Source organism: Ostrinia nubilalis, chromosome 15 (genome assembly GCF_963855985.1).
Source record: "Ostrinia nubilalis chromosome 15, ilOstNubi1.1, whole genome shotgun sequence".
NCBI classification, from domain to species: domain Eukaryota; kingdom Metazoa; phylum Arthropoda; class Insecta; order Lepidoptera; family Crambidae; genus Ostrinia; species Ostrinia nubilalis.
This window is the reverse complement of record NC_087102.1, coordinates 7540350-7565410: the sequence shown is the minus strand read 5'-3', so window position 1 is coordinate 7565410 and position 25061 is coordinate 7540350. Positions and strand designations below refer to the sequence as shown.

At 36.4% G+C, this 25061-nt stretch overlaps 1 protein-coding gene across 3 annotated transcripts; it reads left to right on the top strand.

Moving 5' to 3' along the window:
- The first annotated feature begins 2770 nt into the window (after positions 1-2770).
- Positions 2771-25039, top strand: LOC135078468 (protein gooseberry). 3 transcript variants are annotated; one of them, XM_063973016.1, is made up of 6 exons: positions 2771-3170; positions 16641-16813; positions 16949-17051; positions 18680-18879; positions 19400-20010; positions 24200-25039. In XM_063973016.1, the coding sequence occupies exons 1-6, from the start codon at positions 3116-3118 to the stop codon at positions 24318-24320; spliced, it is 1263 nt and encodes a 420-aa protein (XP_063829086.1). In that variant the 5' UTR covers positions 2771-3115; the 3' UTR covers positions 24321-25039. The 3 variants fall into 3 exon arrangements, with proteins under 3 accessions (XP_063829086.1, XP_063829083.1, XP_063829084.1); XM_063973013.1 differs by having other exon boundaries at positions 16949-17207; XM_063973014.1 differs by lacking the exon at positions 2771-3170 and adding an exon at positions 14101-14158 and having other exon boundaries at positions 16949-17207.
- Positions 25040-25061: the final 22 nt, after the last annotated feature.

Below are 25061 nucleotides of genomic sequence, written 5' to 3'. Positions count from 1 at the left end.
TCAATCGATTTTTGATATTGCACTTTTTAATGAGGGAATCTGTAAAAGAATAAAGGTACCGGCGTTACTCAGAACCTTATAGACATATGCAATAGCTGCCCGATAGCGAGGTTTGGGTTGTTGCATAGCAAGTCAAAGCTGTAGTCTTCAATGTAGGAGGCCTATTTTTGATAACTAAATTACTTGTAAGCATAAGAGTACCATGCTTGTGGCACTTCAGTGAATGATTGTTCCAAAGCAGTGGCAAGTCTGAAATTATACCGGAACGTGGGAAAGGCTTGTGGTTAAACAACATGTTTGCTACATGTCAGCAAACATGTTAATCTTTTTTCTAGTTGAGAAACTTCACAAAACTTTATTTTAGAATGTAGAGCTCGATACTAGTCATTTAATTTTTAGTCATTTTCTTTTAGAGCTAGTAGACGATTATCAATTATTATCAAAGTTTTGCTGAAAACATAGTCTTAAAGCGTGCCATCATCCTAATAATAAATTACTTGTAATGCGGAATTTATAGGGATTTGTCTTTTGATAATATACATAATAAGTATAAAAATTTAAAGTTTTCTTTTGATCATAGGATATCTCATTTTAAGAACTTATCCTATCTATAAATCAATTTATAATTCGAAAATCTAAAGACATTTTGACCATTTTGATTTGTTAGTGTCTTCATTTAAGTTTTCTAGTTTGGATCAATTAAGAGTGTAAACAATGTTATCATATACATTATTATACATATCTTTAGGTATAAAAGCGGTGATTCGCGCCGCGACAGTGACAAGAGACCGATACAGGAGACTGCGATCATCATTTGACTTAGGTCTCTGTCTACTGTATTTGTCCCACTAACTGTAGATCTGCCATGAGTTTACAATAAACGTCATTGCTACTAAGTGCGAAAAAAAACTATGAGTATTTTAGTTCTTGAAAGTAATATCTAGGGGCGCTCTATTCTGTCATACATTTCATGTAATTTTACGCAGTCGCTAGCGAGCACACCTAAACTCATGGTAAGCACACTTATGATTAAACATTGCCTAAAGTAAAGTAACGATCCCTCTTTCGCCTTGGTGTCCCCTCTCAGTCAATTGGCTCTGTTACAACGCGAACCGCCGCATTAAGACAGTACAGTGTACTTACCTTTACAAAGTTTTTGATAACGACCTTGCCTACTAAATTCCAAGTACCTACCTCCAATGACACGTTCACTTAATTAGAATCATACTGGCTTAGCTAAAACAATCATTTTCTCTTACTTCATTTTGTTTCTTTGGTATTGCGCAAACGCAATCACTATGGCTGGATTTGTAGGACAAACAAAAAGAATTGATAGTTGTTGCGATAACTATTAATACTATAACCTCATTTTAAATAGCGCATCGTTGGACAGAAATACAGGAGAATTGTACCTTAGTAGATCTAGGTCTAGGTAATATGAGTCATATCTGAGTTAGAACTAGATTAATTTTATTTTATTTATTTGTGTTAGGTAGCGTCTTTGGATTATATTCTTCTAATACATATAATTAAGACGAGATCGATCTTTTGTGATCGACGCTATTTTACCATTTTGATAGTCTTTTGGGTTTGATAACTCCAGAATCACTTTAGGCTGTCTTGTCAGCTGTGTGTCATCTCTAGCTCTACAGTGAACATTAATGTGTTTTTCAATTTAATTATTATTATCCTTTATAAGTAGGTATAAAAAATTATTTGAATACAACACGAATTTAGCGTTTCATTTTTAATTAAATGAACATAAACATATGTTTGACTCCAGTCAGGACCGTGCAAGCGCACTGTCCTCGATTTTTTTATATTATGCAGGTATTGGGGACTCTTTTGACTTACAGTGTATAAAAACATCTAGATATTTAATGATTATTTTAATTTTATATTTAATTTTATTTATCATTTAAACAAAAACTTCTTAAATCTTCGGTTTTTATTAGTTTTCTTTGTTTGTTTAAATAATATGTTATCAATGATAAGTACAAATAAGGATAATGGTTTGAAAATATTTTTTTTAAGTGGGATAAGTATCCGATTAAAAATTTATGCAACTTTATTGGCAAGAGGTAAGTAAACTAAGAAAAAATAATAAATGAAATATTATTGTTCGGAAATTACATATTATGGAAAAGCTATCAACCGAAATATGGCGTAGGTATGTAGAAAGTGAATAATAAAGATTCCACATAAAATAGTTGACGACATCTCTTTCAACGCAGCGTGTACGCAAATAGCCATGTCACATTTCACCGCACATCAAATATGTCAATGTCAAGTATTAATATGAATATTATAATGCTGAAAAATCACGCAACATTCGGAATAAAACTTATCGTTCACGAAGAGAGACCGGCATTGCAATTAACGCATACAAACACACAGTCGGTTTTTGTTAGTGTGCTCGATGACTCCGCCCCAAACAAAATTTGACCAATGGCATGCGGCGGTAGGCATAGATCGCTGCGGCAACACGCCTCGTGTTTTTCGTCACGGAACAGCGACTCAGGCGCGACTCACACATTGTTAACGTAAGCGCTCTCCGCTTTGAAGATACCGGATCCATGACTTCATGCTGTCTCGTTTTCACGTCGGTCTCTGTCGGCGAAGATAATTCCGAAATTATGCTCAAACAACGCCTTTTCAGCCGGTTTCAGGATGTAGAGACTATTATGAATTTAATAATTTATCGATAAATCGAAAATCTGGTCAAAATCCTGAAGATTAACAACCTAAATTTAGGACCGGCAAGACAGAAACTAGTGACAGCAGTCGAGTGTGGGAAAGAGACAAGTGATCAGCCGAACCAGCCTCGAAGGCTGCGGAGGCGGCCAGTTTGACCATTTTTTGTTGGACCGCTGATTGTGAAAGATTACACTTGAGAGTCGAAATACATCTTTACATCACACGTCAGTGGCCACTGAGCTGTCTTCAAAGTAACACGGATTAGACACACGCAGTTTTCTTTGCGTCATTATGTCTGCGTGTGCGCTGTGATAGTGAAAGACTGATATAGTGATCTCCTAGGACTTTTGTATGTGTTCGGACTGATTCGGTGCTCGGAGAGGCTTGTTTTCCAAGATTTGTTTCAACTCTATCGTCGATGGCGGTTTCAACTTTGAACATGACGCCGTATTTCACAGGGTACTCCTTTCAAGGTAAGGTTTCATTCTTTCAGAAATATCCTTCTTATATTAAGATACGCTTCTAATATTGACATGTTCATACTTTTGAACGGTTGTTGAATTTTACTGCGTTAATTTTTTAAAAACTTAAAGTAACCTACGCATTTAAGCCCTTTTAAAATTAATTTGAAATACCTATTTTTTTAATCAATAAGTATGTAGTATCAAAATTAGTAGGTCCTAATTTTGAATTTTGTAATTGTTAATATTTTGACATTGTTATTTTCGTTCACCAAACAAAGTTAAATTATCTAAACATCTACTGATGTAGTATTTTATACTAACTGTAAAATGATGACAACATTTTCTGTATTATAACAATCCTGTCAGCTTATTTTTAATCAAACAGACATAAACGTATTAAAAATTTTGCCTTTTGTAACAATCGCACCTCTCTCATCATCATCTCTACATATTAGGACATTGTTATTCATTCTAGGAACATTTTAATAATCTCCGCTATTAATAATGATCAATTTTATGGCTGCATCTAATAACGTCGCCGACACGTCATATCCCCAAAACATGTTGTAAATCAATAAACTTGCGGCCTATCAACAATATTTTTTGTGTATATTAGACCTTTAGCAGCCGATTAGCGACCAATTACTAGAGTGAGAAATATTTTAAAAAGACATAATATGGTCTGTTTTTTGAGGAAAAGGTCCGAAACAGTCATAAAGTCATAAAGAAATTATAAAGCCAAAAGTACTTTTATTGGTACCCATATAACTATATTTCACCCTCACGCGTCGGACTCTCAAAATAAAAAATCTGTTTTTATAGAACTAGTTAACAACTGGGCCTTGTTTGGCTAAACTTTCTGGAAGTCTCAAGGCTGCAGCAGACCATAGAAAGCGATTGTTTCTACTCCACTAAAGCGTTTTCTGTCACGACACGTCTATTGTCACTTGCAGTCATTCTCCAAATGATCTTGATCTTAATTATTAGATGATATAGTTTATCGTTCATTGTTCAGTTTTTTTAATTCAAAATAGTCATCACTGTAAACTGGGAGGGCAAAATCTCGACTAAATAAGTACTCTTTATAACAAACTAGCTTTTTTCCGCGGCTTCACCCGCGTGAATTTTAGTTTGTCACAGATCGTCACAAATTATAGCCTATATGTTATTCTGGGTTATAAAGGTTTTTGCAAGACATCGAAACTTTCGCATTTATAATATTAGTAGGAAGTAGGATCGAAAATATGATTGAAGTTACAATTCATGACTGATTAATTTACTATGATGTTAACTAATCTATGTCGAATGAAGAGTCGATGATAACAATTTAAAATTGGTCCTCAATTGTGAAACATTTAGAACTCTAAAATAATGTCTCCAAAATATCTTATTTTCTGACACTACCATAATTTTAAAAAAGAATAATATCCAAAGCTTTTAACTTCACTAATGCTTTCTATTCGTACAAAATAGACGATATTTCGTGGATGTTACAACGACACAGTCCTCTATTATGAAGCCCAGCTTTTATTTCCCTAAGAAATTATGGCACGTCATAAAAATAGTGAGCAACTTTTGTTTTCGACTGTCGTTTCTCGGCAGCAATCAAATTTTATTGCAGGGGACATTTCTATTCGGCTCTAACCAACAACCGTTGTAACTTCTGTGTTTAATTTTTTCTAATTGTTTTTGAAAGACATGCTCAGGATGCTCTGGCTGATTTTGTCTGTATTTTTGTTTTTACTACAGCATTCTACTAATTGTGCAAGAAACTCAATATTTTATGTGACTATTTTTAATGGTTTGGATTGTCTTCATCATAGATCTTCTAGGAGTTTTTAAGCTACGGATCACGGGACTTATCTCATTACTATAACTATGCACCAGGATTTAAAGCTTATTATCTGGTGCAAAACCCAATCAGTTAGGTACTGCTTGATTGGTAATTCTATTGGACATGTATTTGGGTTAATGGTTCTCTTCCATCTACAGGAGAGCGTCCATCTAACTAAAGGGTAGATCCACGATGCAATAATTGCATCAATTCAGCCACAGGGGCACTGCTGAACATAGGTTTAGGTCTTCCTCAACGATTCCCAGATTGGCCGGTTGGTAGAGGCCTGCATCCAGGTGCAATTGGTTCTATATTATTGCTGAAGCTTGGACTCCTATCATTTAGGCGTCAATGAGGTCATCCACCGCAACTCATAAGCTCGAAATCAGCATATTATATTTCATTTGGTCTCAAATTAAATATTCCATTGTTTCCCCTCAGGCCGGACCTTAAGATCGTTTCAAAGAGTTGCCGTGTACACTCGTAAATAAAAACGAACGCCGCTCCAAAAAGCCCTCGCAATGACGGTTTTACACATAAATCATTACCATACGAAAACATTTCGACTGTATTGTTAAAAATGTCATTCCAACTTATGACCTGTTTCGTCTAAACTAAATTAAAACGAAAAGGAAGGAACATTGAAAAGGGTAACGTTAGAACGAGACCGCTGTTGTAAAGGAATGCCGACGACTCTGGTCTGGTATTCAGACGTGATATAATAAGATAATCTACAGCTATCAATTACATGGACAGCACTCAAATAAATGCGATTAATCACATTTTTGGAGCAAATTGAAAAAAAAAGACTGCAAAATTTTTTTTCTTGTTTCTACATACTTATTCAGATTGTTCAAATACGAATGAGTGACAAGTAACTTACTTGTGAATTTTCATACTTACTTCTAATGTTTGTTCTTCTACAAGTTTTACGTAGAGTTTGCTATCCATCTTCATTATGAAGTTTGGCTTTACAAAAGCATACCGAGAATTCTTCGAGAACAATTACGAAGATATTTTTTCTGAATAGAACAATGAAATTTCATCAAAATCGGATAATCATATTTTAGTAGAGTCACTTCGAGTTTAAAATATTAGTTTTGATTATGAATTATGTAGAAGTCCAGCATCGCCGGTGAGTCAGACAGAGCTGACATCGGAGCGGATCGGTCCCTTTTGATATTAAAAATGTCTTAAACTTTAATTCGAGTTCAAATTATTCGAGTTTCCGAATTGTAAGTCGGGTTTAGTGTCATAAGCCCCTCGGATGCGCCGTGAACGTTCAAAAACATTTGTTTAATGCCAAAGCCGATTATTCACGAACGTTTGACGATCAGCGATTTGACAAATGGTAGTTTTTTTTTGTTTGACCCAATCGACTTTTTTGATAATCATAATATTTTATTGCAACTTTGGATTTATTTTATAGAAGTTCGTGATCGACACATTAAATTAGATCAGAAAATATAAATAATTGGTTTATTATTTTATCCTGATACAGGTCAAAAGAACAAACACAATAATTTATATATAAAAACTGTTTCGTAATAGTAATTCAAAAAATATTGTTATGCAACAGTAGTAATTGGATTATTCGTAAGGATATTTGCATAGAATATTAATGGTGAAATAGATACCTGTGGTAGGTATAGAGATGGGTTTGTAGCCAGCTAGTTTGGATAATAACTGATTATTATCTATTAATAGCCATTATTAGCCATCCATTGGCTAGTAACCCTGCTATTAATAGTTTCTTACGTTTTTTCTTCCACCTTTAAAATCAAATCAATATTAAAATCAAATATTACTCAAAGAAACAAAAAAGAACTAAAATATTAAAAAACATCAATGTAATTTAAGAATCTGAATATAAAAAAGCAGAAACTGACTGACTTAGTGACACTCAACGCACAGCCTAAACGGCTAAACGTAGGCACTTGAAATTTGGAAGGGACGTAGCTTAAATACCGTAGAGGTGCACTAAGAAAGGAATTACCAAAATTCCCAAGGGAACGGGAATTAGCGGGAAAATCCTTTTGTATAAAAAATCTAAACCGCTTAAGTTAGACGCTTGAAATTTGGCATGTAGGTACATTAGTAAACTTAAAGCTGAATGCCATGTCTGAATACAGTTTTTTTTTCGGTTTCGGTAAAACCGGTTTTGTGACCCCCTAAATCCCACCCTTACGTTCATATAAAAAGAATGTGCGTAATCTATACGTACATAAGGCACCTAAAATAATAGAGAGGAAAGAATTGATTGTATTGAACAATGAACCGTCTCAGCTATAAAAGACCCACTAAACTGAACTGTCCCACCAAACACATTGATAGGGGGTGCCACCATTGTTCACCTGTACAAGGTTTCCCAAAAAGTACTGTCAAGCCGAAGCCCAGAGGTAGAGTATCACCAGGGCTACCCGAATACTCGATTTTTTCAAGTTATTTATAATTTTCAGATGATATGATAATGATGAAAATCTTTATCATATTTCAAAAACTGGGATAAAATCTATCCTACGTCCTTTCGCGGGACTCAACCATCTCTATGCCAAATTTCATCAAAATCGGTTCAGTGGTTTAGGCGTGAAAGCAAGACAAAGTTACTTTCACATTTATAATATTAGTATAGATGCAATGTTTTTGCCTCGATTAAATAAAACATTGTGATCAAAATAAAAACTTATTATCAAAATATTTTATAGGTTATTAAGTACTCAATACAGAAATCAGCCGGCTCCTAGTCTAAAATTCTTATAATCGAAATTAAATGATTTAAACTACAAATAAAAATGATTCAAACAGTACTAGTTTTTAGGTTCAAATTCGACTGCTCTAGTGGACGCACGGAACGGCAACGTCGCAGTCGACCCATAGTATTTGAATTATTTGGCGGGAAAATAGTTTTTGGCTTTTAATTCTGAAACTAAGAGGCCTAGAGATTTGAAATTATGTCTCGTGTGTACTTTAATTATAACGAATTATTTGATCTTTAAAACGCAACTCTAACTTATACGGTTTTAATAATCCACCGTGTGTTACGTGTCACCAGCTTACACATACGTATCGGTTCGTAGTTCGAAAACGGTTCGAAATAAAGCTTTGAAAGAATTGAAGTCGGGTTTTTTTATTCGACTTTAATTTATGAGATATAAAACATTGATGTAGCTTAAATATTTACGAAGATACAGATGTGTAAGCTGGAGACACGGTACTCCAGCTCGCACATAGTTTTTTGATCGTGGTTTTAACAGTATTTGAGCTAAAGTCTTGAAAAGTGGAAAGCCTACTATTTGGATTCGACTGTAATTTTTGAGGTATAATACATTATCGTAGCATAAATATTTACGAAGATACAGATGTGTCAGCTGGAGACACGTGTCCTCAGCTTACACATAGAAAACAACTCATAGTTATGAAGTTCTAATGGCTCTAATTGAATGACTGAGAGGTTTGATGACTCTAATTAGGCTTTTATTGATGGTATACTTGGAATTGCTCTAGGGCCAATGAGGAAGTTGGAGACATTCAGGTGTGGGCGGGGCACATAGCTCGTAGAGCTGATAGCCGCTGGGGCAGGAAAGTTCTTTAGTGGCGACCACGAGCCGGAAGACGTGGCGTGGGCAGGCCTCCCACTAGGTGGACCGACGATCTGGTGAAGGTCGCGGAAGGTGCCTGGATGCGAGCGGCGCAGGACCGGTCTTTGTGGAAATCCTTGGGGGAGGCCTTTGTCCAGCAGTGGACGTCTTTCGCCTGAAACGAACGATAACATAATTGTAGCCCTGAAAATTCATCAGTCTTGAAATATGATTTCAGTATACTTGACATTAATAAATAGGAATAGTCCAGTCATTTAAGCTTAAATTAGGTAAGAATCTCGGAATTCGAGATACCCAGCTGTAAGTCTGTAAATACTTGTATATTGACACCCTAAAAGTTGTCTCAAAACCTACATATGGTAGGGTGTAAGCAACTATTAAATTTTAAGGTCACAAAAATCGCTTTTTTTGGAAATATCTCATTTCCTATGGGTTTTTTGCTATTTGTATTTATTATCAATATTGTAGAATACAAAATTCTCTACAAATTTTGTTCAAAAATTTTTTTTATACGGTGAACCGTTTTCGAGATAGAGGGCGGCCGCTAGTACTTATAATAAATCTGTAGAGGTCAATTCTGTACATGAAATATATTTTCAAAATAACTATCAGGGGATGATTAGTGATCGATACTGATGCCAAAAATGCAATCAGTAAAATTTTTGTCTGTCTGTCTGTCCGCCTGTATGTTCCTTATAGAAACAAAAACTACTCAACGGATTTTAACGCAACTTGGTACAATTATTCTTCATACTCCTGGGCAGGTTATAGTATACTTAGGAATTCCCACGGGAACAGGAATTAGCGGGAAAATCCTTTTGTATGAAAAATCTAAACGCTTAACGGAAGTTAGACGCTTGAAATTTGGCATGTAGGTACCTTAGTAAAAGTAAACAACAAGGAATTCCCGAAATTCCCACGGGAATTAGCGGGAAAATCCTTTTGTATGAAAAATCTAAACCGCTTAAGTTGACATGAAGTGATGCAGTGACCGCGCGCTCTCCGCCCTCTATCTCGAAAACGATTCACCGTATAAAAAAATTTTTTAAACAAAATTTGTAGAGAATTTAGTATTCTACAATATTGATAATAAATAAAAATAGCAAAAAACCCATAGGAAATGAGATATTTCTAAAAAAAGCGCAAAAAACCGATTTTTGTGACCGTTGACCTTGAAATTTAATAGTTGCTTACACCCTACCATATGTAGGTTTTGAGACAACTTTTAGGGTGTCAATATACACGTATTTACAGACTTACAGCTGGGTATCTCGAATTCCGAGGTGAACTTACTATAATGACTGGACTAGAAGTCATTTATGTAAGTTGGCAAAAAAGATTCAGCATAGTTTTTGCAATAAAATCTATGGGAAAACGCGTTTTGTCAGTTCGTAAAAAGAATGTCAATTGACAATTGCGTCAACTACTTAATTCAAAGCGTATAGATCCCCGGCCTGGGTTTTTCGAAGCGTTAAAACCCTAGCCTGGGTAATGCGTTGTGACGATTTGTGATCCCCACCGGGCCTAGCAATTTACTCCGACCATGCTACGAATCGCAGTTTCATACGATCTCGATATTTTCGCCCTAGTTACCGACTCTCGGAACACATGACTTTGCATATCGATTACCCCATTGGATATCGATGTGACGTTTGGTGGAGCTTTTTGCTGATCACCATGACAGCTAGACTGCAAGTTGTCGTCTAGAAATTTCTTTAAATATACCTATTAAATAGCTTTCATGTTAGCCCTATTATTTTGCTGCGATTACCAAAACGAGTGATATTATTGTATTGTATCAAAATTAATATTTAGAATAAGATAAGCTATGAGTAATAGGCACTTGTCTTAATTACAAAACAATTAAATCGCCAAGTGATATATCGGAGTATTAAGATTCACAATTGGGATGAAAACGGCCGACAAAATCAGTCTGAGCTATAAAACACTTCCCATTAGGGATTTATTACGTGCATTGGCCGGGGCCAATTATAAATACACTACAAACATCACAAAACATTGGATTTTTGACCTCTATAAAGAGTTCAGTACCATAATCAAGGTTTAGTCGCATATGACGGGCCGACAAGCGGTGCGCTTCGCACGCACACAGGCGCGGCTGGCGGCTGCGCGAGCGCAGATCAAAGGCACCGACAGGCTCTTTTAGCCGCATAATATGACGCGCCCCCCGCCCGCCGCCGACGGCTGCAGAAATGCCCTCGATCAACCTCCGGGGCGCTTACTTGCCATTACTTATGCCGATCTATTAATACACAAATTGATATAACGGAATGAGAGAATTTCGGACTTATTTATTATGCTAAACTGATTGGACAAGTGGTCAATTTTGAAAATTGACTAACGCTATTGCCATAAGTCACAACCTCCAATAATTAATCCCTTTAAAACAATATTCTTTGAATTGCATGCTAGATTTGAAAATAAACAAGAGAATGGATCTTCGGCATAAAATACAGTAAAAACAAAATTAGAACAAAGAATGCATATTCATTTAACTATAATTTAACGGTAGGTGATTTTTATTCTTTACCACAAACGCTTACCATGTAAAGGCATCGCGTTGAAAAGATTTATCAGATTTATCGATCCCCTAAAGATCTAAATCTACAGCGCCTCGGGCGACGCGCGCGCCTTTCGCGACAAACGCATTATGGAGTTATGGAGGGTTTCTCTCACTACACCGAGCCCTGAAGAAATTCCTGTTTACGCTTGATTATATTTAATATGTATAACATAAATAATAACAAGGACGTATACTGCAACTTAGATTTTGACGACAAAATGTAAATTTTGAGCAATGAATAATAAAAACCGAAAGATAGATATGTTTAACAAAATATAGATCCAAGTACATCCTTTTCAAACGGTCCGATGCGCAAAATAGCTCACGTGCGCGCTTCATCGATCAAGGTATCATTGTTCCATTAAAATTACGTAAATTCACCACAATTACCTGTGGGCACCATGGATCCAGCGATAAACGCGAGTCATTATTCAAGGGCTAGACTAACGGGACATAAGCTTAGTTAACTGGCCAGCACCAGTCAAGGAACCTTTGGCTAAATACTAATTGAACCTTGGGCTTTACGTTGCCCAACTCTGAATTTGTTAATAGAATCTGTCTTCACTTTGAAGACGACGTTTTTGCATGGACAATCAATGTCGAAACTGTAATTAGACGTTCTTCTGAACTTATTTAAACATTGCAGTGTGCAGTTTATATCGCAACTGAGGGAAATCGCATTAAGTCTCAGTTAATGAAGGTATTTGAGATCGTATCGTGATTGATCACAATATCCTAAACAAAGTCGCGCAACACGAATTAACTGAAATCACCCCTTAAAGAATTCAGAGTTTTGTGATGGAAATTTTCCATTGCTTTATTTAGTCCACCTGCGGCAAGTGGCTACGTCAAAGAGTCCATTTCGTGTTTGAAAAGAAAAGAATCCGTCAAATTAGTACATAACCCGGTATGAATACCGAATGAGGTCGCACTGGGCACTCAAACACACTATTATATCGAAATAAAATATTCTGTTCCATTCATTACTTGCGTACATTACATTCGAAGCCGAAAAAGTTGCCTCAGTTTGAACAGTTGGCCGTAGCTGAATGGGGGTAGAGAGTACCTAGCTGGGTTTTGAACATGTTATTAGAATGCATTTAATTTTCGTCTTTTCTTTACCGCTTCCTGGCTTGTTCCATAAACGTTTTATTACTGCGTTTCTTGAGTAATTTTGAAGTTATATTTCTACATTGCAATGCAGATTATATTGATGATGGCCCGCTAAATTCCTATGTAAGATGCATAAAATAATGTAATGGGGTTTTTCTTGTTTATATTTGTTTATGCAGTGCCAATGACGCAAGCGTTGATGATTGTTTGACATTTGGCCATAGAGCGACGAGGCGTTATCCAGCGTTGTACGATCAAAGTATAATACAATTGATTTGATATTCTGTTGCGCTACATTCCGCTGCGCACGCGACCACGAGCGGCCACACATAGCTCTCCAAACTCTTTGAAGAAGGCTTAATGGAATGACACAGCCTTTGTGCGCGCCGCCCAATTTTAATGCCTATTCAGATGGCATTTCACCTTTTTGTTGCTTGATTTTCGATAGTAATAGCTTATTTTATTAGTCTATAGATGAATTTTAACGGGTTACGAAAGGAGACTACGTCAATCCTGCTTTTGTAGTTTTTATTACCGCCGAGTGAAAATTCTTATTAATATCAAACGCAGTACGCTAAGGATTGTTGATCGAATTGAATTTGTTGTGCTCCGTTACTATTTCATTGATAACCTTTCGAAAATAGCTACAAAGCAAAGAATTACTTTGCAATGTTGTGTTTGATTACAATTTGTTTTTCTTGTTACTTACAATGAAAAGTGAAACAATAAGAATTTCAAGTTGGATGTTGTAGACTGGATGAAAAGTTAGATAGGTAGATAAAATTTCATATTCTAGCAAACACTACAAATAACAAGAAAATCAGATGTTCCTATCAAACGTAATAAGTATGACAACCTTTTGTAATCAAACAAATACCATCATTCATATGAATGGTTAGACGTAACTAGATTAATTAATTAATGGAATAAAATATGTAAGCGGCATGGGACGTTCGGCTTCGCTGTAAATTGGTTATCGCTGCTCCCGCGTCGCGCAGGAAAGCGGTGCAGTGACGTAAAGCCTCATATAAATTTTACTATAGCACATTAATGTCGCTACGTGAAATTGATTTGCAGGCAGAAACATATTATGATTGTGAAAACGGGGTTTACGATTTATTTACACAATACGATATCGACTTGAACATTATAAACTATCATATAGCCGTTACTCTTTCCTATTGGTATATTCATAATTGTATCAATATTTTCAGTTTCTATCGACTTAAGTTGTTAGAGTTGGGTAATTGATTTGACATAATTTTAGGTTAAGAACCTATCTTCAGTTTTCAAATGTAGGTCTAGATACTCGTCGTTTCTAAGCTATTATCTGCTAATAACATTTGTTTTATCTATACGAGAAAAAATAATTAAAACTAACATAACTTTTTATTGTTCACAACCATTCATTCAGCACTGCAGTTTCATAAGTCGTTATTTCTCCAGTGCGGATTTAACAGCATTATAAACCCAACGTGCGTGTAGAAATAATACAGACTTTTAGTTACGATAGTAATCAGTCTTAATATCGATTCGAATAAAATTTCGATCACAATTTAAGAATTATGAAAAATATTTAACTCTTCAGTTCGTGCCGGTAGAAGTGGTTAAGCGAAGTTGATGAAAATAGTTAATTAAAGTTGACACAGAAATGTGTGGTGAATTCGAAATCTTCATTTATCCCGTCACGGTATGCCTCTTACGTTTAGCATTAAATGATCGACTATGTTTCAATTTCGTCTAACACGAATGCGTCGGTTGAACGAATCGGTACACGATTATGTGATTGTGAGAGTTTATAGTATACTGTGTCTGTTTAGTTCGTGATTATGCTCGAAGGAGTAAAGTCTTGCTATGAATAAAGCACGTGAGTAGAATAAAATCTCTTTGCCGAAAGCTCCTGGGTATTCTTACTTTTTTTACTATATTGACTTAACGGTGCTCCACATTTCTGCGCCACCCTGGTCGTTTCTATTGTGCAAAGCAACTTGTGCATGATCCAAAAGCATTTCCGGACGATTAGTCGCCAACGAATGTTTGAATTTGTTGTTAACTTCACCTCCTTTCGCGTTAATAGCGTTACAATGTTTGCGAATTCTATTACGCATTGTGCACTTTGAGGCACCTTTTGTCCATTTGTTGTTGTGAACCTTTTATCGATTGTGTGTTTGACTGATCTTATTCCTTCATTGATATCTTTAGATGCTGTATTGCTACCTTTTACATCTCAAGACTCGCAATTTAAATGTATTCAATTTATTCATCTTTTTAAATAATTGTAAGTATTAAGTATACTTATGCATTAATTTTGGTCTCTTCAGCCATAGACTCACTCATGTCATTGGGTGAAGGAACACACCTACTTGCCAATAATGCGACGGATATTATAATGAAGTGATACATTATTACAAAGCCACCCACATTTGTATAGTGGGGTTATTATGGACACGTTATGCATCATAAATATTTCGGGAACATAAAATTAACACTCAAAAACATGGGCTTTCGAGGCACCGCAACGTCTACCGACTCCGACAAAAAATATGGGGATCGCTTGCAGAACCACGGCGTGAGGCCAGCCACACCACAAAAGATTATAGCTTCTTTAACGATTATCCATCGTTTCGACTGGGATATAGGGCTTAAATTTCAATGGCGTAAAAGACTTTCTTGTGGTCACGTATCTTTGTTATCATCACCTACAATTATTGACCGTAAGTTGTTTGCGTTACGGTTCACTTTCAATCGAGTTATGGGCACACGCTTCGGCCTCTCCTCGTACCAAAGGACATACTTGTTGACATTTTGTCTAATTGATTGGTGTTTCTCAGTAGGGGTCTAGGGGCCTACATGTGGCGGCATCTTTGTGGAATTATTTGAAATTGATAAACTATAAATGCCTTCACTAAAGTGGAAGATGCCACTGTTACATTTTTTCTGTTATAAAATTGTGTCAGTCAAAAATTCAGATGAGATGAGACTAAAAAAGTTAGGAACGATGTTTGGTATTACATTATTAATGAAGATTAAAGATAAATTTAGATGTATGTATAGAAGATCGATGTTAAATTAAGTCTGCTAATCAAATTGTTGTTATGAATAATAAATTGATCAGCTCGGGTATTAGGCTTAGTTACGAGTATCTGATGTATCAATGCGTTATTTTTTATTAATCTTTTTGTTTGTGAATATCATGAAGCTATCCACAAATTATAATTTATGTTGAAAGTTTTATCCCTGCTTGTAAATCTTTATATTTGATTCGGAAATTAATGCTGCATTAAGAATATAATAGATATTGTATTTTTTCTATACTGCCATCTCACTCAATAGGAGCTAACATAAATGCATAAAGGCGTTGCAAAAATCATGGAAAGGCGGCTCCTTTGACGAAGGGTGGTCCCGCCGCTTGAATGATGTGATTATAATAGCGACACTTTAACTCACACATACCTTAATAAATCCAGGAGTAGCCATCGTTCCCATGAGACTTTATTTGCAATCACCAACGAATTTAATTATCCCCCGAACTCATCTCTTCAAAACATCAATTATTTTTTTAATCGTCTTTCGAGAATGACTCATCAGCAATACCCAATAACATAAACCGCGTTTAATCTAGAAGTTACGTCACTGTATTATACGTTTTTTGTCCGTGAAACAGTTGCCGATATCGTAAAATATAACAAGTCCAAACCAACAATGGTCGAAAATAGTTTAAGTGTTATCGTTTCGGCTTGAGCGCATTCGTGTTGGAAGAAATTGGATACTCTTGCCTGAGAAGACTTGCAATGGAACGTAAAATTACGAAGTGAGCGCGGACTACCGACTTACAACCTACGACTGGGCTATTGAAAGAAATACGCCGTACACGGACGCCACAATGCACTCTACACAATTAAAATAGAGTTTATTATCGGCTCCTTCACAACACGTCAGTCAATCCGATCACTTTGTGATATTGATGTATTGTTGTTCTCATTGATAGTTCTGCCTTTATTTGGTTTTACCTAATATGGCTACCAGTTTTCGGATTGCGCTATACAAATTCATTTTGGTATTATCTGGCGATGATTGAAATTCCATGCAATATTAAATTCCTTTTCGAAATAAATTGCTGTTGTTAATTAAATATTTTGCGGCGGAATAAGCTGCTGTTGATTACGGATATATTGAATCTGATCCATAATTATTCCAATTTCAGTCATATAGTATGTATTAACGGGTAAATAAATCACTTGTGATTAATTAACCATGAGTGACCACTTTATTAAATGGATTGTCTTCTTTATTAAATAGAGTAGCAAATAGGGATATGCGGTTGTTCTAAAACATGGTTTTGTTTGCAGGTCAAGGTCGCATGAACCAGTTGGGAGGGGTGTTCATAAACGGACGGCCCTTGCCGAACCACATCAGGCTGAAGATCGTGGAGATGGCAGCGGCTGGAGTCAGGCCCTGCGTCATCTCGAGGCAGCTGCGAGTCTCCCACGGCTGTGTCTCCAAGATCCTGAATAGATACCAGGTAATACTCGAAGAACTCGCTTACAATCTTACATTTTTTGCAGAAATATTTTTAATATAGCCAATTATGATATTTAAATCCGAGCTTATAAACCGGTTTCGGAATAGCAGTAATAGTGTGTTTCTGTTCTAACAGGAAACTGGATCCATCCGGCCAGGGGTGATCGGAGGATCAAAGCCGAGGGTGGCCACGCCCGAAGTAGAGAACAGGATTGAAGAGCTCAAGAGACAAAACCCAGGTATATTTTCCTGGGAAATTAGAGATAAACTAATAAAAGAAGGCATCTGTGATAAAAACACCGCCCCGTCAGTCAGTTCCATTTCGAGACTTATTCGAGGAGGCAAACGTGACGAATCAGATCCTAGAAGAAATCACAGCATTGATGGTATTCTAGGTAAGTCATGCTTACCTTGATTCTTTGTAGATTGCTCATTTGTGATTTGTCTACGGTTTGAGTTCTAGTTGATGTTTCGAAAGTGGTTTAGTTCTAAAGTTATTACAGATACAATTTTTCTGTGCGCGAGTAGTTGCCGTTCTCAAACACTTGAGAAATCATTCCGCGGCGTGTGTTTGCGCGAAACTTTATATTGCTCTAGTTTCCCTCTCTGGGCACTCTTGTCTAAAGGATTACCTTAATGCTGCGGTTTGCTTCATTACTTCTAAACGCAAGGTCGGCTCGGATAAGAATAATAAGAATGCGTTAAGCAACAAATAGACATCCTTGACGTAAAATTCAATTATTTAAAAAGTTAAAACCTTCGTCGTAATGATGCGTAAATAACTCGCCGTGTCATCGTAGTCCTTAACGCTGATTCGAGACCATAATCACTTAATTTAGTTCAAAGCACACTATTATTATAAATTTATTCCTATAATGAGACTGTCGGAACGTTTGCAAACTTCAGAAAACGGCGTATAAAGTTAATAATCCACGTAAAAGTGTAGCGGGCAAGGCGCGCGCACGCCACGGCAGCGCCCCTTGTGTCGGCTTCGAAATTGTAGGTTATAAAAATGAAATTAGTATCCAAAGGTGTTATTATCCCATCGCGTTTGGCCGCGGGGCTTGCATTACGACAATCTGTCCGTACTGCACGTCTTGTGCCGTATAGCTATCCAATATAAAATGGCGCTCCTAATATGCCGGTTCAGCGACGGAGTGCGGTTTTGCCGGCGAGATTCTGCGCCGCGATAAGATTATGCATATTAAGTTGTGCGCGGCTAAAGTAATATCTACACTGGAAAAGCGCCTATACCACTCCGGACCGAGTATTGAAAATTTGCGGTTCGTGCTTGCCCTGTGACGACGGTAACGGTACTCCTGGCGCGACTTTTCGCGGAAATATTCGCATGCGAGCTTTCTCGAAACCCCCTCTCGTATTATGGAAATTGCATTCAATGAATTACTTTGTCAGGTCAATATAACTGTCGTTAAATATTGTCTCCAAAATGTACAAATTACAGCTAATGAACGCCTTCAACTAGTGGGTAATTTAATTCTATTTCATTAACAACTAAAGTAATATTTATTGAGGCCCGAAATAACTCATTTTGAGCTACTACAAACGCAACATCATGTGGTTACATTTAATTTAATCTCGGCGGCGTGTGGTCCGAGCGGTAGCCCGATGGTAATCGACGGAAAATAAAACAAAACACTAGAAAGTCACAGTTTGTTGCAATAGCAAAACTCAAAATGAAAATGGAGCACTGACACTTAGCTATTATTATGAGGCAGTGTAATAAAGTCCATCAGATGATTACTCTATTATAGCTTAACCATAATGACATCATTTCACAAAGTATTGCAAAAAATATTGAATGTTATTTTGTATTTTGTTTCAACAATGTTTTTCTTTGTCACAAAAGGTCCATCGTCTTGCGAAGATTCTGATACGGAATCGGAGCCTGGAATTACGTTGAAGAGGAAGCAGAGGCGATCAAGGACAACCTTTTCTGGAGACCAATTGGAAGCCTTAGAACGCGCATTCACAAGGACGCAATACCCTGACGTGTACACAAGGGAAGAGCTAGCACAGAAGACGAAGCTCACCGAAGCCCGAGTGCAGGTATGGAACGATATTTAACGAATTGTTTGATAAATGGGTGCAATCAAACACACTCATTGTTGTATCACACTCACATCCCGCCCCTTCAAAGGCGTGACGTAAAAAATGACGTAATTACCTTTATAATTAATTATAATGCCTGTAAGCTACCATATGTTGCTCATCGCTACCGTTACTTCACTACTTTTTTGTAGAATTAATGGCTTTTGATAATAATTGTATACCTCCGTGTAAACTGTAATTGAGTCTATGATACATTTTAATTATGTAATAATAAAGGTATTCACAGGCAGGAATTTAATCACTGATGCTCTTAAGTGTTTGTGTTAGATTCAATGTCGAAGCAAATTAATTATTTAGATTCTCTACGATCGATCGCTATCAGGGGGATTACGTTGCGATATCTCCTCGAAACAATTAGTTGAGTGGATTTATGTCAGAACAAAGCCCATATGTTGTGTTGTCTATTTTTGTCGATACAAATGGTATTTGATTTTAATTTGAAACCTCTTTTGTTTAGGTCTGGTTTTCAAACCGAAGAGCCCGCCTTCGAAAACAGCTGAACTCTCAACAACTAAGTGCCTTCAACACCATGTCCTTACAATCCGCCTTCCCTGCCGTCCACCAACAGTACGAGCCTCCGTCCTCCTTCAACGCTCAATGCGCAAGTTGGCAGCAATCGTACTCTTCTGCATTGGGAACTAGTTCTGTCCTCAATTCTGCTCTAGCGCCGTCTCTACATCAATCTGCTTTGACTGCTCCTGTTTGCCAGTCGGCTCTGGCCGCATCATCTCTGCATCCACCAACATCCAGTTCCTTTGCTTCAGGAAACCTGACTCCCTTATCTCATTCTTCGGAACTACCGAGTTCGTTGCAACCACCTGCTGACACTACCCCTCCCAGCTCGAGTCCTACCACAACAAGTCCGTCAGCGAATCAAAGCGGAGGACTCACCTACCAGCATTCGACGTACCCGAATCCCAGTGACGTGGTGCCCCATCCCTATGGGTACGCAGACTATTCAAAACAAGAACATGCCATGTCGGCCCACAACCACTGGACCGCCAGGCAACTAAGCGGACCGCCTCAAAACAAATTGGCCGAAGTCGGAGCGTGGCCCGAAAATTATAGGTAAGTTGATCAATTCCGAATCATAACACTATTATGGTATTTGAATAAACATTTACTGTACGACTCAATAAACTCCAAGAAGCTCAATGAATTATTGATGCTCTGCTACTCATATTCCGACGTGAATTGTATAGATGAATATGCAATTACAATAAACTGACCTTTGCTGCCGCGGATTTGAATAACTATTTATTACTGTAGACATGCTGTTATTTTTCTAATAGTAGGCTTAGGGTGGGTGTTTTAAATGACATCATATCAGAGCGGCAATTATAGAAGTGGTAATTCGTTATGATGTATCGGCGTGGCGTGGCCGGGCGTGTAACGTCCGGTGGCTATAGGTCGGGACGCGGCCGATCGCAAATCAGGGTGCATTCGTTTTATTTCTTTTCACCTTCCTTTATCATTAGTCGGAGCGGCCGCTAATCAATTAAGAGTGTAAGAAGTCAGCCATTATACGCCGTGCGGGTGGTTATTACGGGCCGCGCTTCATAATACTCCGATCCGATCGTGAATGCAATAGGGCTGCGAATTTTATAGAGATTTTCAATCGATTTTTAATTAATTTTTTACTTACTTTTTTTTCAATCTCCGAGACGCATTTCGAGTTCATGAATATGTGGACGTCATTAAGTAAAAAGAAGAATTTAGTAGGACGTGTCGCGGTCTTGGCGGGACATGTAACTACCAGAGTAAATTTGTCGAAAGAGAATGTGTTCGACACATTGTCGCTTTGTACTCTATACGGCGACGACATTTATCTGTGTTATCGAGACAAAGCATGCCTATAAACCTCACATTGGACCACACACAATATCTCGCCTTGCACAATGACAGACAAACTAATAATATATGGGTTAGGCACGTTTATATGGCGGTGTCTTATCTAGTCCTTTAGGCAGGCTTGATTGACGTAATGCTTGGCCGACTGGACGCTATTTATTATCTCGTCTGCCAAAATTGTATTGTGAACCAGAAAAATGGTCAACATTTTATTATTCTGTATTCAGCACAATGCGGACGTCATGTGTGAATTTGAAATTCAAATCATTTTGTTTTCAATTTCGCATCCTTCATGCGTCTGTATTTATACAGAAACCAAATTTTCACACTTATCTAATAAACAAAATTGTATGCGTATTTGTCTTTCTTAGCTATAAGGAATGCTGGATATTATATTTTTGTTTTTGGTGTTTTGACTATATTTCTCGGTGATAATGTCTAAGAATTCAAAGTACATACCTACCTACTTATAAGTATGCATCCTAAACGATGGGTGCTATACCATTGTTGAGTGTCGGTCATAAGAACGACAATGATTCATTACAGATCGTATCGATATCTAAAGTCATCGCCGTCATCGATGATTCAGCCCTTTGGCTTACCCAATACTTCTCTGTCGGTTACCTCTGTCTTCGGGTTTGGAGGTGTAATTTAACATCCTGTTGGTCTCCAGGAAATGATTTAGTGCCTGATAAATTTAGTATCAAATTGTATTTAATACTAGTGTCATTATGAGTTCGTTTATTAATATCAATTTCTCTTTCCTTTCCAAGGATAAAAGTCGCTATCTTTCTCATTCAAAAAAATAAATCTACTGCTCTTACTATAAAATACTTACGTGAATGTAAATGTAACTAAGAGCACAGTCCTAACTCATAAACGCTGGTATCCTTCGCATATCATGAGCATACACAATACGGTACAGATAACCACTAGTTGCTTTGTGCGCGGGCGCAATTAATGGAACGAACGTGACATTAGAGCGCCGAACCTGTGCATTACCTAGCGTCGGTCTGGTATTAAAACTTATCTGCAGCTATTTGCATTGACTTCCTAAACGCTGCTGGTCGGGGTTCAGCAGAAACGTTTTCACTTTATGCAACACCTGGCATTAGCTCAGTGATTGGAAAGTTTAGGACAATGTGCACCTTCGGTAAAACAACAATCACCTTATGTTGTTGCAATCACGAAGGCGTGTGAGCTTTACATGTGTGGTGGTTCGCTACTGTTCGTTTTCCAAAAGTTTTGATAGACATTACACTATTGACTATCGATAAGTGCATGTACAGGTACACACACAAGTAAAGCTCACTCGCCCTCGTGAGTTGCAAGAACTATACTTAGGCTGAGTTGCACAACCTTACTTTAACTTTGATAAACGTCAAAAATCTGTCAAACTCCATACAAAAAGCACCGGTTATCGTTATAGTTACCGTTAAAGTTAGGTGGTGCAACTCAGCCATAAATTAAAGGCGAACTAAATCTGAATTTGGCCTATGTTCAGCAGTAGACGTCCTATGGCTGAAATGATGAAAATAATCTGAATTTGAATCACTATTGAATATTCGATGTGTTCGAAATTTAAATGCTTTGATTTTTAAAACATGATTTAGGCTTGCGTTAGTTTATTGAATGCCAGTTCTAGTTATTTAGTTAAGTCCAACTACTTCAAGTGAATATTTATTTTATAGCTTTGAAAGAATCGAATAAACAGTTAAATCAATCTGTTTGTAATCGATAAGATTAACATTGCCGACTGCATTCAACAAAACACAACATTTTCACTTTACTAAAATGGAAATGAAAAATTTAGCGATTGCAATTTGAAAGTTAATTGCTTTACAGATTAGTTATGAAATTGTTTTCTAGTTCTAGTTTTTATTCTTCAGGTTAACATTGGATTGCAGTAATACAGACGACTTTTTCAGTTTAGTTTGAGATAGATGAATAATAATAAGCCTGCCAAGCGTGGAGATTATGGCAAAACCCTCCACTATAGTCGAGGAGGCTCATAGTCCAGCAGTGGACTGTAAAGGGCTGTTGATGATGATGATGATGAATAAGTATAATAGTGGGAACAAATACTTTTTTGGAAAAATACACTGTTCTTCTTACATCAAATCGTTTGATGTAACGTCAGCAAAGCATTAGGCAGGGGCAATAATAATTACATTAAATTATTGTTTATTTGAACGCGAATTTCGACCTTGCCCAAAGCAATGAAGAGTCGTAATCATTTTCATCGTAATATTAGCCACTGTATTCAGAGCAAATTTACATTTATTGCCTTTGCTAGTCACGATCTATGTCCAAAAACACTCATTACATACTTCGAAATAAAAATTGAATTAAATTATTTAATTGTGCAAAGATAAAAAAAACTATAGTAGGTTAGTCCTTTTCCTCTTTGGAATTTACGGAAATATTTGACAAAACACATTACTCATTATCAGAAAGTTATTAGGCAAAGTTAGTAAGTAAGTAAGTAAAACAAAAGAAATAGAATCCAAATAGAATTGACTTTTGCGACTATTTTCAAAGCCTCCTTTTCTAACAATGTTTAATCTCTGATAGGTATTATTATAACATTAAAAATCCTTGCTGACTGTACAGTTGCGTTGTAAATGAAATAACTAAATCTTATTTCTCTTCTGACCTTACATTAAATTACGTACTCCGGTAGGCCAAAACTAAGTAACAATTACAATAGGATATTATGGCTCGCGGCCTATTATTAGAATGTTCTTAATATCTCGGATGATAGCTTCCCAGCGTGCGAGCTTCCTATAATCGATACTGTCAATTACGCTAGATATTATTCGGATGGTTTGCAATCGCTCCCACGCTTCGTTTTCTTTACAGCCCAGTGTCAATTTTTTTCTTTTTGTTTTTTTGTTTGTGGTCATTAATAGTGGCCTGTGTCTTTTTTAATCAGGACTTATGTCGGATTATAAAGTATTTTTTAAGAATTTAATATAATTTTTATGAGATTTAAATGTTTACTTAATAAGAATTTAAATGTTTACTTACTCGTAATTTTGCTCAATTAAATGGCCAGGCGTCTTTTTTGAATCGACTTTGACTTTTTCATAAGTACCTTTAGCGAATAATACCTACTTGTAATTCACTTGTGTTAATCACGATGTTAATTAAAACATGACATTGATGATGATTCAGCATGACACAATTCATTGAATTATTCAACTTTTGTTACCATAGTCTCTCGTTACAATTTAAACAGGAACTCATGTTCCTCTTTTATTTGTATTTTATTATTTAAATACTACATCCTTTCATCAGGAGATGAAATTTCAGCACAGCCTGTTCAGTGGTTTGCGCTGTATTTAAATGAATCAGTATTCTAACATTTTCTACAGATTTTAATGTACATTTTCTGTTGTTACAGTTCATTTTTCGGCACGAACGCGTCGCACTACGCATCGCACGCGCACTCGCCGACGGAGGCCAAGTCTGGCTACCCATACTTAGGCCAACTTGGCGGCATGGACATGGGCAGAGTACATTAGATATTTTATACATTTTACTACGTATTGCTGCAATAATATCATATTTATACAATGTATCAATCACAAAACATATCACCCGTGCCTTTTCCACTCAAAATTTTAAGTACAAAACTTACATTTACATTTATAAAAGCGTACATTTATATGTTGTGTATTGTATTAAAGTATAGACTAAATTAGTCTTATTTGTATTATAGAGCTTTATTTAGAGTGATGTATAGAAATAATTAAATTAATTTTGTCGTTGTTAACGTTCCTGTATTTTATAATATTGCAACCAATGTCGCGTTGGTTCTCATACTAATATTACCTAAGTAGTTTCAAAGTTGTTATTAGTATAAGTTGTTGATATTGTATGTAGAGCGATATAATAACTAAGTTACTATTTACTACTTGTATATTTAAAATTAAAATATGTTTTCTCTAAAAATGTATAACTAACGTAGGTATACATTTTTTGAATCTTTTTACTGTCCCTTTAAAAATACTATACTTACAGATTCATTTACTTTTCGGTCGTCAAAAAGTCATCTTTTAATATTCTATTATTTTGACGATTGATTCACTTGAGCTTACTATAAATGCCTTAAAATAAATGTGATTAAATTAAATTGTATTTATTTAAGATAATTTGTATATCCTAGTGCTAGCCTTAGTGTTATTATAAGCACCTTTGTAAAATAGCTGTGTATACCCAAAATAAATGAATCCTAATAAAATACGGTTTCTTATTTTATAACC